The sequence below is a fragment of the Pleurodeles waltl genome, chromosome 1_1 (genome assembly GCF_031143425.1).
Source record: "Pleurodeles waltl isolate 20211129_DDA chromosome 1_1, aPleWal1.hap1.20221129, whole genome shotgun sequence".
Lineage (NCBI taxonomy): Eukaryota > Metazoa > Chordata > Amphibia > Caudata > Salamandridae > Pleurodeles > Pleurodeles waltl.
Window position 1 is genome coordinate 940,552,528 of NC_090436.1, and position 15,147 is coordinate 940,567,674.

At 40.1% G+C, this 15,147-nt stretch overlaps 1 protein-coding gene across 1 annotated transcript in view; it reads left to right on the forward strand.

The window, feature by feature from the left end:
* The window catches only part of LOC138289371 (protein FAM47E-like), a 116,240-nt gene extending 104,678 nt beyond the window's left edge, over window positions 1-11,562 (forward strand). Inside the window, exon 8 of the mRNA XM_069230168.1 lies at window positions 7,143-11,562. Within this exon, the coding sequence (XP_069086269.1) occupies window positions 7,143-7,286 (144 nt within the window). The 3' untranslated portion in view covers window positions 7,287-11,562. The remainder of the gene's footprint in view (window positions 1-7,142) is intronic.
* The last annotated feature ends 3,585 nt before the right edge of the window (window positions 11,563-15,147 follow it).

Sequence of the window (15,147 nt, forward strand, 5' to 3'; positions counted from 1 at the left end):
GGGATCCACAAAATTGCTACCATCCTGCGTCCCCTCACTTGTTCTGATAAAAGTGCTACCCCTTCTTTTGTGGCTAGGCCTAGTGCCTGTGACAGGAATAGGTGAAACCAGGGCTAATCAAGGTCCACTCCAAGTCTTGAATATAAATAGTCCACATCTCCTGGGTGGGCGTGTCAGAATGTGAGATAGCATGTCCTATTAGGAGGTTATCCCTGGTTCCGAGCAGCATAAGTCAGAGTGGGCCGCACCAAGTAAATAATATGTACTGCGGTTTTTACTGGAATATCAAGCAATTGAAGGCCACCTGGTATGAGAAGGCATTATTTACCATATTAAATGAAGATTGCCCTTATGGAGAAGCACAGGATAAAATTATTTGCTTCATTTTTTCTTCCCTTTGTAATATCAAATAGAGACAATGTAATTTCCACAATCACAAACAGAACACATAATCATTTTACACAAAACTGGTGAAGAAAATACATTTTTTCCACACGTTTGTTTCTTTTGTATTACATAAGTAGAACAATCTGCTTGCCTTTTTAAATCTCATTTAAAATAGTTTATAAGCTATAGATTTTTTCACATTCCATTTCCCTTATTGTTTCCCAGTTGCATACTGTCTGTAGTGTGGACTGGGACATAATTTAGTTCCTCCATTACATAGTACAGAAGTAGGTAAAGTGGAGTAAATGGATTTTCATTGTTGCTTGCACCAGTGAAAATGTTCTGTAATATGTATCATCGTTAGGTCTTTGGTAGCCTCATCTGTATCAGTGAATTGGAACCTTGTTAAGGCAGTTTGTCAGATTCTCCTTCCAAGACTCTCAAGGACTGACCCAGTAGCAACAGCCTTCCTTTAAAGTCTTCTCTACAGTCTGTTGGAGACCTTTTGTTTCAGATATATTAAATATACACAGAATGGGCATTGGTCAGCTCCTGGCATACAGTGGGTCTCACTTCTCTGCTCCTGATCTTATAGCTTTCTACCCTATTCTTGGGTTTATCCCTGCCAGAACCATTTAAGTTTCAGTGTTTGGATTGGATGATTTATAATTCGATTGCTAATGTAAGACCTTAATTTGCAGTACAAGGAGAGACTATTTTATCTCCCTCTCGTTTCACTTTGTCTGCTCTTCATCCCCTTTTCTTTAAATCCTCTTGCCACCTCCACCAAGTGGTGTCTTGCTTCGACAGCCCCCTTGTTCATTTTTCAAGCCTGGCTGTGCTGTTGGCTATTTTAAAATGTTTTTTTGACCATTCCAAGATGGCTGCCTGTAGATTTGCATCCATGTGTGGCAGGTATTTTCACATGGCTTCTCTTTTATGTTAACATATCTCATTCTAATATATCCGCAGCAGATTCGTCTGTACATCCATGGTGGCAATCGTTGAAAAGGACTTGCTAAAATATTTCAAAATCCATATAAAGATGGCTGCAGTGAATGTGTGCATCCGAAATGAGCACCTTTTTAATGCATTTTGTAATACTGAAGTAGAATCCCATCCCAAATTAACTGACATAAATGAGCATGCGTTCCTGGCTGCTGTCCAGGGTACAGATATCATTAGCACAGCCAAAAGATTCAAATGTCAAATTTATTTCTGAAAGTGCATAGTTGATTAAAACCATTACACGTGCCAATGATTTATTATTATTAAGAACAAACAGACAATAGGTTTCACAGCTGAAGCTTGCTGGGTTTCAGCAATGCTTGTTAAGAGTGATGCTAGGGATCTGAAATAAAAATAAGGTGATAGTCCTGGCAGCATGCAGAATGAACGTTTTCCAGCATATTGCAAGATTTTTATTGGTAGTTGTGCAGAATAGCTTCTTTTTCATTCATCCCCACTACTAGCTCTTGGAACTACATCAAATGATTGCACACTGTGTCTCTGAACAAAAAGGCGTTCACAAACTCCATGCACAGCAATAATGTTGAATTTCTTAAATAGCCTAGCAACACATCCTCTTCAAATCGTCTTGCTTAGTTTGTGGTCCCAGGTAAAATGCTAAAATGCTAAATAGTTAAAAGTGGCAGTTGTATAGGAGGTGCTCTTCACAAGCATAATGTTGAAGAAGATAATTTTAAATATAAAACAAAAGAGCACATTTTCGCAATGCAGTGACCTCTGCCATTATCCTAGAGACACGATTAGAAAATCACAATCCAAGTATAATTTCTTCACTTGGGCACTTTGCATATAAATGTAAGAGTGAATCTTTCCAATAGTTGTTTTGGTATCGTGTAGCTTTACATCACTCCTCTGTATTCTATGTGAAATCTGGATAGGTATTGCTCATTGTCCATAGAAAGTGGATAGGAAGGTCACTCAAGCCTTGCAGTTTCTTCGAAGTAAATCGCCTTCATGTCCATCCAACAAGGTCTCCAACTCCCAAAGCCAATCTCTTTTTCGCATGAGACCTGCTATGCCAGAAATATGCTCCTGCGTTCTAAAAACAAAAGTTGTCTGGAGACATGATGAGAGAGCATACAGCCATGACTACCAATAAAACACATAATTTCCTGCCAAACCTCTGCCAGGAATAACTTAAAAAATCATGACTTGTCCACTCAATCCCAAAAAATATTACGTGGACCACTATTAATGTGCATAACTCAACAAACTAATAACGTTTTCAATGCTCATTACCTTGACTGTGACAAATGCCTTTTTTGTTTGCACAGTTTACTTAGTACACTACCTCTGGCAAGTAATGCTTATTTCCTTATTCTATCAATGGCCTGCCTTTGAACCCTACTTTGCAGATTAATTATCCATATCTGATAGAGACTTCTAGCTGCAGAATCATTACCTTTGAATTTCCCAGGCATCAGACTGGATCTGGAAGATTTATGTGTGAACAGTACCCCTGCGCACCGTCATGGTTAACATCATTGGTGCCAAAAATGATGTTTAGGTCACCTACATAGGTGCCACCTAGCGGCGCGGACATCAGTTCTTTTATTTCGCTCCAGTGAAAAGTGATCCGGAGAAGAGCTATCCCTCTGTCTCTGTTTGACAGGTTTTGTCGACGTTTTGTTGTTTCTTTTTCAAAGTGTGTCCTAGGAATGTCATCTAAGAAGGTAGGGCTTAAGCTGTGGAGTGCCTGTCACCACGCTCTGTTGGTTACGGACGCACCTGTTGTGCTTATGGTGTCTCAAGCGCAACCACAATTCAAATTTGTGCTTAGACTGCTTGGCCATGGTGCTGAAAGCTTAGATGGATCATCCGTAAAGCTGCTTGCTGCTTGGCAGTCGATGCCGCTTAGCGTGACTCCTCAGAGATCACGGTCCCAGTCGAGGAGGTTACAAGACTGCTCCAGGAGCTCCAAGTCCTTTTCAGCCCACTCCAGGTTATTGGGAAACTCAGGGAAGAGGCACAAGGAGCATAAAAATTCAAATCAAGCTTCTCCTCGTCCGTCGGATGACGTGAAGACTTTGGAACATCGGCATTCCAGACAAGGTTCCGCGGAGCTGTTGCCGGGTCCGACTACGAGCCTTTGTCCGTTTCTGGGAGCCAAAGTGACCCTCGCTCAGGTGAGGGAGTTTGTAGAGGCCATGTGCCTCGTCTTAGAGCGGTCTGGCCACAACGGCTCGCTAATGGGCCCCGTGGGGTTCGAAGGGTGCCCCATTAGGTTCTGCGCTGGTGACTTTGGCCTCGGCTCAGATGAGCCCCCGTGGATCCGACCATGGATCCGGACCAGCGCTGGTCGTACCAACGTGACCTTCTCTGGCGCTGGTCCCGATGCTCCCAGTGTCATTCTCATCCTCAACAATGCAGAGTCGGAGCAGTGTTGATTGATGCAGATTCTGATGCCAACAGGGTCCATTGGTCCTAGATCATAGCCTGCACGTTTTCTGGAGCAGATAGGCATGGGGGAAGAGTGGGAGGGGTCAATGGACCCTCTAGAATACCAGTTGGACACTCCAACATCCTTGGACTCGTATGAGGAACTAAGAGGTGTCAGTGGACTGGACACCACTCTAGTTACTGGCATACTCTTTCCCCTCACCATGGCTATGGAGGAGGAAACATCTTACACAATGGTGGTAAAGTGGGCAGCGGAGGTCCTTGACTTTAAATTTCCCTCTGTGGCAGTCAAGACTAACCTCTTGGCGAAGTGCTTCAGACTAGGACTTCCTCCTTCATACCCATATTGCTCTGTGTTAATTATATTGGGCCTATTTGAACCTTACACAAGCCTTGGATATTTCAGACTAGATCAAATGCTATAGTATCCAGATGGAGAAGTCAGAATGTAGTAGCAATTTTTCAAAAAGTGAAACCATGTGGCAGTGTACTAAAAAGACAGTGTACTAAAAAGGCAATGGAGAAAGTCTAAAATCATTGCTTGCAGGATCCATAGCAGTGGCTAGGGGAAGCGAAGGAGAGCTGTATATACAGCCACTAAAAATAAATTGAAAGCTCCTCAAAATAGTTTTTAACATCTTTTGTGAACAGACACTATTTGCTCAGAAAACCGCTACTCAGACACCCTCACAACAAATATGTGATTTCTTGGCTTTTTTGCAGGGCACTCAACAAAAGGTATCCTACAAGTTATATCACCACAGATTGGGACCAGAATGAGACACACTGATGAAGCATGCCACTAATAGAGTGGGTGAGGGTCTAACAACAAGAAAAGGAATTGCTGGTTCCAAATAGAGTCAAGCATCTTTCATCTATTGAAAGTGTTGCCAATCTTTGGCGATATCATTTGTAGGATAAATTTTGTTGAGTTGAAGGGGGAGAACGTATCCTAGTCTTCTCCAATCTCCGTTCTCTTCCTAGTGAATAACCATCATTATTAAGTGGGTTATAGTGATGCGATATTGTTTTTTCAGCACCCAGACCAAGGCTGTTAGAGCTACTACTGATGGTCATGTATCACTGCAGAATGACTCAATTTATCGATTGATTGCGGTGATCTGAAGATCACAATTTTGAATTCTGGTAAGGAAGGATAAGCCTTCCATCCTTGTAAGGTTGGTTATTTGGTAGAGTTAGTGAATTAGAAACAAAAGATGTTTGATATAAACCATCATATAAAAATAGTTACTGTTATCAATGTTATCACCACCTGGATCCCACCCAATGCCTCTCTTTCAGTCCCCTCATTTTTTGTCTCACCTGTCACTGTCAAAGAGATTGAAAAGGATTTAAGCTATGTAAAACACCATTGCCTTCCTACAACATCTGAATGTGAAGGCTGGCCACGTACAAGTCTCTTCGGTACATCTCTCAGTAATGTGGTGATATTTAGTACACATGTTATCCCCACGCTTCTCAGAAATCCCAATGTGGATCCAGACGTTGTGGTGAATTTCAAACCATGAAGTTGAGGTCCCAGCCTCCTCTCATCTCACTTTGAAGCGATTGGCCTTCAGAGTGACTACCAGATTTCAGCCTCACCTGAGGTACCAAAACATTCCTAAAGCGTGTTACGCATAGCTGCCCAAAGCCGGGACTTCTCAAGTGTATTGATCCGACTCAATCTCTTGAGTGACTTTGACATTTTTGACAGGTTCACCCACTCAGAGAATCAATGGAACCCCTCTAAAATGGTTTGTCGCTTTCCTTATGAATCACGGTCATCAAGTGAAACTTGCATTCTTCACAGTTTTGATCACCATGATCCCACTTGACGTTTCCCAGGGCTCAGCCATCGCCTACTCTCTTCAGCGTGTGCATGACCCACTGACTCAATAGCAATAGCATGTAGTAATAGGACTAACTACCGGAAACTATGGAAACTAACAATACCAAAATCTATCTCTAGCTATAGAAAGAGACTGGTAGCCGTCAATCAATACCTTACAACCTCCTGCACTTTCAGATAAATGAAAGCAAACTAAATGTGGCTTGAAAGCAGACCTAATGAATATATACAAAACTGATATTCATTAGTGCTTTTTTACCTTATAACAATACATGTATCCAGTCTAAGATATATTAGGCAAGCCAAGAATTTTGAATGAGATTGCAATTTTGGTGGGAATTGAATGAGATTAGCCCCACATTAATTGCTAATTGTTACCTTTTGTATCATTAAATCCCATTTTGAGAAGTTTATCATATAACGAGAGAAAAGGAACACAAATGTGCGAGTGACTTTGGAGAGCACACAAGAACTAAAAAACAAAAATTGATGTTCGTTTATGTTTTTAGTTTTTTCACATTATCATACTGAGGCCCTCATGATTCAGGCAGAATGGAATTCCTCTTTGTCTGATTCCGAGTGGGAGGATGTTCCCACTCAGGATGTTCCCAGTATTCCTGGGTCTTGGAACACAGGCCCTGTTTTACCAGGCAGCATTTCCACCATGAAAAATGCGTGACGCTTAGAATGTAACAGTAGGCAAGACTCTTTCTTCGTTTCTGACAGAGGGAGCATACAATGCGTCCTCTTCCTTTACCTGTTCCCCCACACCTCCACTCTGTACCCCACCCCAAACTTCACACAGAGCCTCAAGGTGGGATTTTTGCACTTAAACTTGCCATGTTAAAAACAAAACTACAGCTCCAGAAATACAATGCACTGTTGCCTAAATTCCTGGAATGGCCGAGAGTACTGCACAGGACATGGGTCCACTTGGCAGCCATGACCACAATTAACATTTTGGATATTTCACTGATGTTAAGTTATCTCGTTGAAAGGTGCACTCAAACACGATTGGCAAAATGCTATTGGCAGACCCGCCATCCTAAAAAATGTCCGGAGTGTGATCCCTTATAAAAAGCTGAGCAGGTAGGTCACTGAAGCAGCAGAGATGGGGATATTCTAATGAGCCCTTGCCCTCCTATGATGTGAATAACAAAAGAGTTACTAGTTCCCCTTGACAGAGGCTCAAAGCCTCTCCATTTTATTTTGCTAAATCACAGCACTGTTCTTCAACACGACGTTCAGTGTCTGATCTGTATATATCATGTTCCTAAGCTTGTAAATCCAGTATATTAAAGTGCTTTGTTCCTCTGTTTTGATGAAATAGCTTTTTATCCCAGCTACATGACTGTGTATCTTAGTTATAATACAGCACTGGCTAGGAATAATGATAAAAGCACCTGTATCATCACCACATGTTTATGGAGTTTGAAGCCATCATCAATAATGTTATTTTGTCCTTCTATTTTAGTTCTTGACGAAAATATTAGCCAAAAAGGACGCATCAACTTTAGATGACAGAAGTTCACGAAACTCTGCAAGTGAATCTTCAAAAAGAAGCTCTTGGTTCAGATCCCGCTCTGCCTCCACACACGAAGAGAGCCTTATTAATTAACACATGTTGGAGGGATTTACTGCTATGAATTTTCATGGTTAATAAAGCATGGTATTAGTTATTATGGAACTTATCAAGACTTGGCGGAATTTAGATCTCTTTCTGTGTTTTTCTTAAGTTGCGTACTTTCAAAATTCCTAATTCTCTATTTTGTGTTCCTCATTGTTTGGGAACCACTGATACTTAAGATTTTCGAACATTATGCCAACAGGTTTTCAGCTGGTGGCATGCAAGTGGCCTACAACTTCATCCGCATAGATTTGTAGAGCTTATAAATGTCTTTTTTTGTTGCCAGTTATCTAAGCGTCTTTAGATAAGAGGCTTTGCCTGTGTACTTTTTCATGTCAGAAACATTTTAAGAGCACCTGTTCGTTGGTAAGGCAATAACGTCAGTTTCAAACTCGTTCCTTTCACATTCTGCTGTAATGTGGTTTATTCATTGATATATCCTTGAAAACGTGCAGGGTGATCAAGGTAAGCATGGAGTTCACCAGAAGACATGAGACATACTTTTTTCCCCCTTTTTTCCTGTTTCGCTGTTGTTAGCTTCAAAGTCCGCACCATTTGTTCTAGGTTTAGTACAGTGGTTCCCAACCTTTTGACTTCTGTGGACCCCCATTTTATCAATACTAGAGCCCGGGGACCCCCACTGAATCATTATTGGAACACGGGGACCCCCACTGAGTCATTACTGATAGCTGGGAGCTAATATTATAAAAAAATGTAAGCAGTCGCGGACCCCCTGAGGAGGCTTCGCGGACCCCCAGGGGTCCCCGGCCCACAGGTTGGGAACCACTGGTTTAGTACTTAGGAAGGTTCAGGAATTCTCATAGAGCGATAGTGATTTTTTTATTATATCCGATGTGGAAGATTCCTCTCACCATAAGATTACAGAGAATTAAGAAAGACAAGCTCTTTTTTATCAGCAGTCCCTCCCATGTGATCTATATCACCAGAATTGTTTTTCATTTCCTCTGCATTAATAGCACACAACCCAAGAATGCATGCCATTTGCATAATTGTAAAATGAGTGGAATGTTTTCCCTTAAAGCTTATGTTTCCGCCAAAAATTCTGACATTTGGACAAATGCTGAGAAAAAATAGATACAAGGAGGTTGAAATTTACTGGATTATCCACCACTTAGTCTGCATTAATTGCAGCTGAACATCTCCAAAGGAACCATAGCACTCCACTTTGATGATGTATCGTCATAACTGTGGAAGGGGCATGGGGGTTTCTTAAAACATATTTTAAGTGGGGCAGCTGTCACTTAATTTTAGGTCTGCTTAATATTATAATTCATGGTGCTAAATTGCTCAGACTGTTTTTTTAATATCATTGGGACTAGAAGGGTGTGGTAGCTGCCAATACCTTACAGCCTCCTCCCATTCAGACTAATGAAAGTAAACTACATGTACCTACATGCAGCCAAAGCAGAGGTCTTCCACTGTGAGCCATTAGGTTCAGAACTTTACATTTTTTAATTATTTTAATTAATTTTCCATAAAACCCATTAGGATAAGTACATAACAAGATTGTCGAATTTGGAAAAAAGTGTATATAGTAAAGAAATTCTAGTACACATGTGTGTTTTTACATAAACAATTCTGAATGAAGCAGCAGACAAACAGAATAAAGCAACATTGGCTTTTGCAAATAAAAAACAAATCTTTCCTAATAGCTTTAATACTGTGCACTATGTTTGACTCAAAGCTGTCATTCAGACCACAATGCCATCGTGACTTCTGCCTTGCACCGCATAAGGTTTCTGTAGTGTACTACTGACTCACAAGATGGTGCCTGTCCTTGCAGTTCTCCTGAACCGAACAATGCTAAGGAATCAGTTCCGGCATGCAAGCAAACATGTTGAAAAACCTGTAATACCCTAAAATGCACACCCAGCATCATTTTTTTTGTAGAAAGTACTTTGATTCTCCAGTACATGTTTGAAGACACTCATGAATGGTTGGATACACACCCAATATATGATCTTCAAATTTAAATTGAAAAGAGATTTGATCAGATGGAAAGTATATAAAGCACTTTGGGATTAGGTTAAGGGATAAAATCCAAATGCCTGTTATTGGAACCGCAAAACCAGTGTGTACATAATACTTAGGGAGTATGTAAGGATGTAAGCAAAATCACCAGTTAACTCATTTTGTCTTTCAATCTAAGCATGCAAATGAAGCCTTAATTTAATCAGTGTCAGTAACCCCAAAATATGAACTCACATGAAAATTATTTGTGTTAAGATTTATCTTAATCTTTTGTTTGGAGGGACATTGAGTGGGATAAGGATGTTCTGAACTCCTTTGAATCTATTTTCTTGACTGTGTAGGCCTCGTTAAGAGTAAGGGCCTGACTTAGAACTCAGTGGAGGGGTTACTCCATGACAATGGTGATGGATGTCCAATCCGCCGAAATCTAAATCCCATTCTATCCTGTGAGATTTACATTTCGGGGATGGGATATCCGTCACCATTGAGACAGAGTAACCCCTCCGATGAGTTCTAAATCATGCCCTAAATTTCTCGTTTTAAGTTGCTTAGCCAGTTGCACCCAGATAATGACAGAATAATTTTGTTTGTGGGGTCTTTAATGTAATGTATTGTATCTTCTTCTGAAGAACAGAAGCTTCAAAAGATGAACTGGTGCTGAACATCTGTCTGTTTACAGAAATGATACAAGTGCATAGATAAGCAAACTGCACCATAACGTCCTATTCATATTAATAAGCTATGAAATACACGTACACTGCTTGGTGGGACCTTTGAGTACATTTTCTTTGTCTGTTTCTAAAATTACAATCAATTCAAATATGTATTTCCATTTTAAACCGCTGAAGACAAAATTGAAAAAAAAAATTGCATAATAGACAACAAATTAAAGACTAAGAGGCAGGAGTTTTAACATTTTTATTGCAGTTCTCTCCAGCTTCTCAGAATGTTTGCTTCAAGAACACCGCCTCACGTCCTTTTCTGAACAATCGCCTTAGTTTCCATTTTTCAGTTTTAATGTCTTGCTGGCTTTACCTTTGATTTTGGAGACACATTTTCCTCCTGTGAGTGGAAACGCTATCTGACAACCATCTGTAGCCACTGCTTCTAGTTAAAGTGCTGTGCTCAATATGATGCTGAGATGTCATAAATAAACAGACATTTCACATGCCTCTTCTGACCGTCATCTAAACACCACTGCCTGCTGACATTGTTCCAAGGTAAAGCCCCGGGCGTTTTAGCAGCATCACCTGAGGCATTTCCTTAGCCTTCACTAGAAGACGTAAAGCAGGACACCTAATGCTGCGAACACTCCTTGGATACTGCATTCTTGGACTATGGAGTCTTCTTCCCCGAAAAAGAGATAAAATGTCATTTTTACCCATTACTAGTCATCTTAACTGTTATTGGCAGGCCCCCTGCAGTAATTATGCCACACATATCTCATTTTCCTGAGCCAATGAGGATGCCCAGGAAGCCACCAGTTTCTCACCATCTTAGCACAGACGTTTTTGCCATCAATTAATTAATTTATTTAACGGGTTTATATAGTGTTGTTTCTACCAGATTGGCATTGAGGGTCTTTACAGAGAACAATGATAGATACATATAGAAGTGCAACTGGTCATATGTTTCTCTACCAGGTCCTATGAAAAGAGAACAAACATAACAGCGTAGAGCTACAATTGGGGGCATCAGGAGAGAAATGGAAAAATCGGCAATGGAGTACATGACATAAGGGATAGAATGATCACGTGATCGTTTTGTACCAATTCATGGTACCATGATAAGTGTAGAGAGAGGAGATGTTATTGGTACCAGTAGCCTCCGGGTCAACAAGATTGAGACAGGATGTTTACTCGAAAAAGATCTTGAACTTAATGTAAGGAATTTGTTGGCATAGGCCTTGTAATAGCTAAAAAAGATACTGCATAAACTTAGCATTCAAAGCCTCTAATTGTGGCTGAATGGAGAGCAGGACTTGACCGCTGTAAAATACTGGAAAAACAGGAGCTTGGGCTGCGAGTGTTCCCGTGAAAACATGAATATATTCAGGGGGTTTGGATGGAGCTTAATCAATCTTTAGGTGAATATTCCTCTTTGGAATTGTAATGTAGTACGGTTTGTGTAACGTTGAATGTAGGCTTCTCACAAATGCTGTATAAACACTGACATTATACGATACAAACCAATTGAATAATGCAGCATTGTTTCACCATTGTCCTTCTTAATGCAAAATGCCAATAAAAAAATAAGTTTAAAAAAAAAATAGAAATGTCTCGTACATCAGAACTCGCCTCTAAAGAAGAAAGCAAGGGGGCGCAGACAAAAAGATAGAGCTAGATTTTATGAAGACTCCTTTACTTTTGGAAGATTCAAAAACACAGTAAGGTGAGGCGGGCCTGTTTATTTTAAAGGAGATGCAGAAAAGATTAATTTTCAATCTGATCCCCACATTATTGACACCTGTGTTGGCCACTTCTGATCATCAAAGTTATTTTGTACCCGATGTTCTTGCTTTTGTTGACATTCCCCTCTTTCAAAGTGGTTTCTACGTAATTTTAGGAAAATTAGTTTTTATTGTATTTTTTTGATCCTTGCTGTTTCTATAAGAGTGTAAGTTCTGAGAAGCTGGTGTGCCTTCAGAGAAGTACTGGGGGTTGTCTTCATAAAGAGAGAATGGGAGGGTGGCCATTTGAAGACAATAGATTTGTTGTGAATGAATTCTGGATATAACTCCAATTTATTCAAGCACAACAGTGAAAACAAAGTCTGTTTCCACTTTTGTGACATCACCGGGAAGCTCTTGCTTCTCCAGTGTTTACCCCCACCTAGCACAGATCTACGTAGAACCAGACAAAGCGATGCATGGTAGATGTTAGATTAGCCTTTCCGTTACCGCTCTCTGGTCCTGATGACCAATAGGATGGGGAGAAATGTGGTGGTGTTGTTCCATCACTATTTGCCATTTTTCCAGACAGCCGTGGTCCATGCTGACTTGTGGCTGACAGAAGACGTTATCCTGCACTGACACAGCTAACTGAGGGCAGCTGTCACCATGGCACTGGCTCTCCACTCACTCATGAGAGCAGTGTGCATGGCAGTGTTGCGGGGAAAGGAAGATGTGGCTTACAGGGTGGTTTGTGATGATTCCAAACATTAAAATATTTAGACAGCCCAGAGGAAGGTAATTACCTTTGGCAGGACGTCTGGCCTTATGTTTTTATATTTGGGATGGGAAGATACTTTGCAGTGTTGGAGGCAGAGGGGCAGAATTCAACACAGCTTTGAAAACGAAATATATCCTGGCAGGGTGTAGGAACAGGTTTCCAAAGGTGGTGAGGGTGGCAAGGCACCAGATATTTTATTTTAATGTTTGGATACTTGAGGTTGGGGCTACGAGTAGAAAACGGACAAGGTGGTGGGATTGTGCAATATGATTCACTCATGCCTCCTCTTCTACTGCACAGCACCATCGCATTAGATTACAGGGGGCAGGAGAGGGCTTATGTCCCACAAAATACTGTAGATGGGTAATTAGTAATGGCGAATTTTCCACTTCTGGGTTTTACATGACAGACAACTCAATCTTTGTTCTTTTTGTCTATTTGATGTAACGTGACACCCCTCATTGGAAAACAATTTATTTGCCCAATGAGCAGCAGATAATCTGGTGTAAAGCTGAAAACAGAATATATTTCGAAAAAAGATGAACTTCTATTCTTATAGTTTTACTAAAAATAAATTACATTTGCCCCTATTTTATTCTTCTAACCCTTTCTAAAAATGTGAATCGCAAACCGAAATAATTCCAAATTAAAACTTGAAAAGTATTCTGTTTTAAATAATTCCCACCCTTGGCTCTTATATCACGTAAAAATCCTGTTCTAAAATAGAACGAAATCTGATTAGAGATGAAGTTCTATTTTAAAGTACTTTTTACAAAGTAAATTACTTCCCAAATGTTGCCCTTACATTACTTTTCTAACTCGTTCCTAAAATAAGGAATATCGTTTATTTACTTACTTCTCACCCATGCCCAATATCACTTTAAAGAGCTGTTTTAAAAAAGAATGTATTTTGAAAAAAATAAAAGCTTCTATTTTAAAGTGACTTTTTCCAATGAAATTACTACCAAACCTTTGACCCTATTTCACTCTTCTAACCAGTTCCACAAATGTAGATTTTAAATATGAAACAATTCCAAATTTAATACCGAAAAAGATTCTAATTTAAATAATACTTTTCTAACCTGTTCCTAAAATGAGGAACACAAACATGTCATTATATAGACTCAGAAATACAATACATTGTTAAACATGTTGTGTAGGTATAAGCCCATGTAAAGTACATGCTATAAAAATGAATTATAAATGTAAGTCTAAGCAAATGATCCATTATAAAGGTAACATACCGTTCATAGGAGGACATACACAATGGAGCACTTGCTGTGAGGATTCCTATTGCAACCCATCGAAGGATGGCCACACTTTTGTTGGTCCAAATAGGATCAGCAAGTCTGCAAGCACCAGCCTTTATCTTAAACCTGCTGGAAGGTTCTTTGATACGAAAGACACTCAGTGGGTTTAGAACACTGTGGGTTTATATTTTCTTTTATAGAATAGCTTTTTGGACAGTTTTCACCTTGCTTTGATTCGTTGTACCTTATCATTGGAAAGAGTACTGAACAAGGAGATACATTAAAAGGGATCTGGATTATTTCTACTACACTGTACGATAAACGTTAAAAAAGAAGTGTGCCTTTACCTAAACATCCAGTAGGTGGTAGTATTGAATCTTGAATACATCCATACACTGGTCAACTTACTGAATGTGAAAGCAAAGACAAAGGGTTTACACAGAATGTTACCAGCAGGGATAGGTCTGTACTGCTAACATTCTTTTGAAAATCAACTCTGCCAAATGATTCGAATTCATACGGATCTCATTCTAAAATTAGGTAGCATTGAAGATTTCGAAAAAAGTTGTGCTGTGATTTTATGCGATGTAGATGTTAAATACATATCCTCGATGTACTTGTTTTCATTGTAAGGGTTTACATTGAAATGTTTGATATCTCCTTGAGACACCTTTGTTAGAGGGTGGTTGCAAGACTTCTGTGCCTGGCCTTTTCGGGAATGGTAATGTTGCACAGGCTTAACTTTATCAAATGTACCCCAGATGTCCCTAGGAACTGTCTCAAGTACATCTACTTGTCCTGCACTAGACAGCCTTTGACGAAAGAGGGTGATAAAAAGACAGTACCTTTTTGAGGATCAAACAATAAAAAACCCATGTTGACAATGAGATTATGTTGGAATTTACCCTTTTGCAGGGTCATCCCCAATATTTTTGCCTCCTTACCCCTATTTTGTTCGGACCTGTTTTTGTCGGCTCTAGAACTCTGAGCACTTTACCACTGCTAACCAGTGCTAAAGTGCATATGCTCTCTGTGTAAATTGTATTGTTCGTTGCTTTCTCCATGATTGGCATATTTGATTTGCTAGTAAGTCCCAAATAAAGTGCACTAGAGTTGCCAGGGCCGGTAAATCAAATGCTTCTAGTGAGCCTGCAGCACTGGTTGTGCCACCCACATGAGTAGCCCTGTAACAATGTCTCAGACCTGCCACTGCAGTGTCTGTGTGTGCATTTTTAAATGGCCAAGCCGACTTGGCAAGTGTACCCACTTGCCAGGGCTAAACCTTCCCTTTTCTTACTTTTAAGACACCCCTAAGGTAGGCCCTAGGTAGCCCCAAGGGCAGGGTGCAGTGTTTGGTTAAGGTAGGACATATAGTAATGTATTTTATATGTCCTAACAGTGAACTACTGCTAAATTCAGTTTTCACTGTTGCAAGGCCTA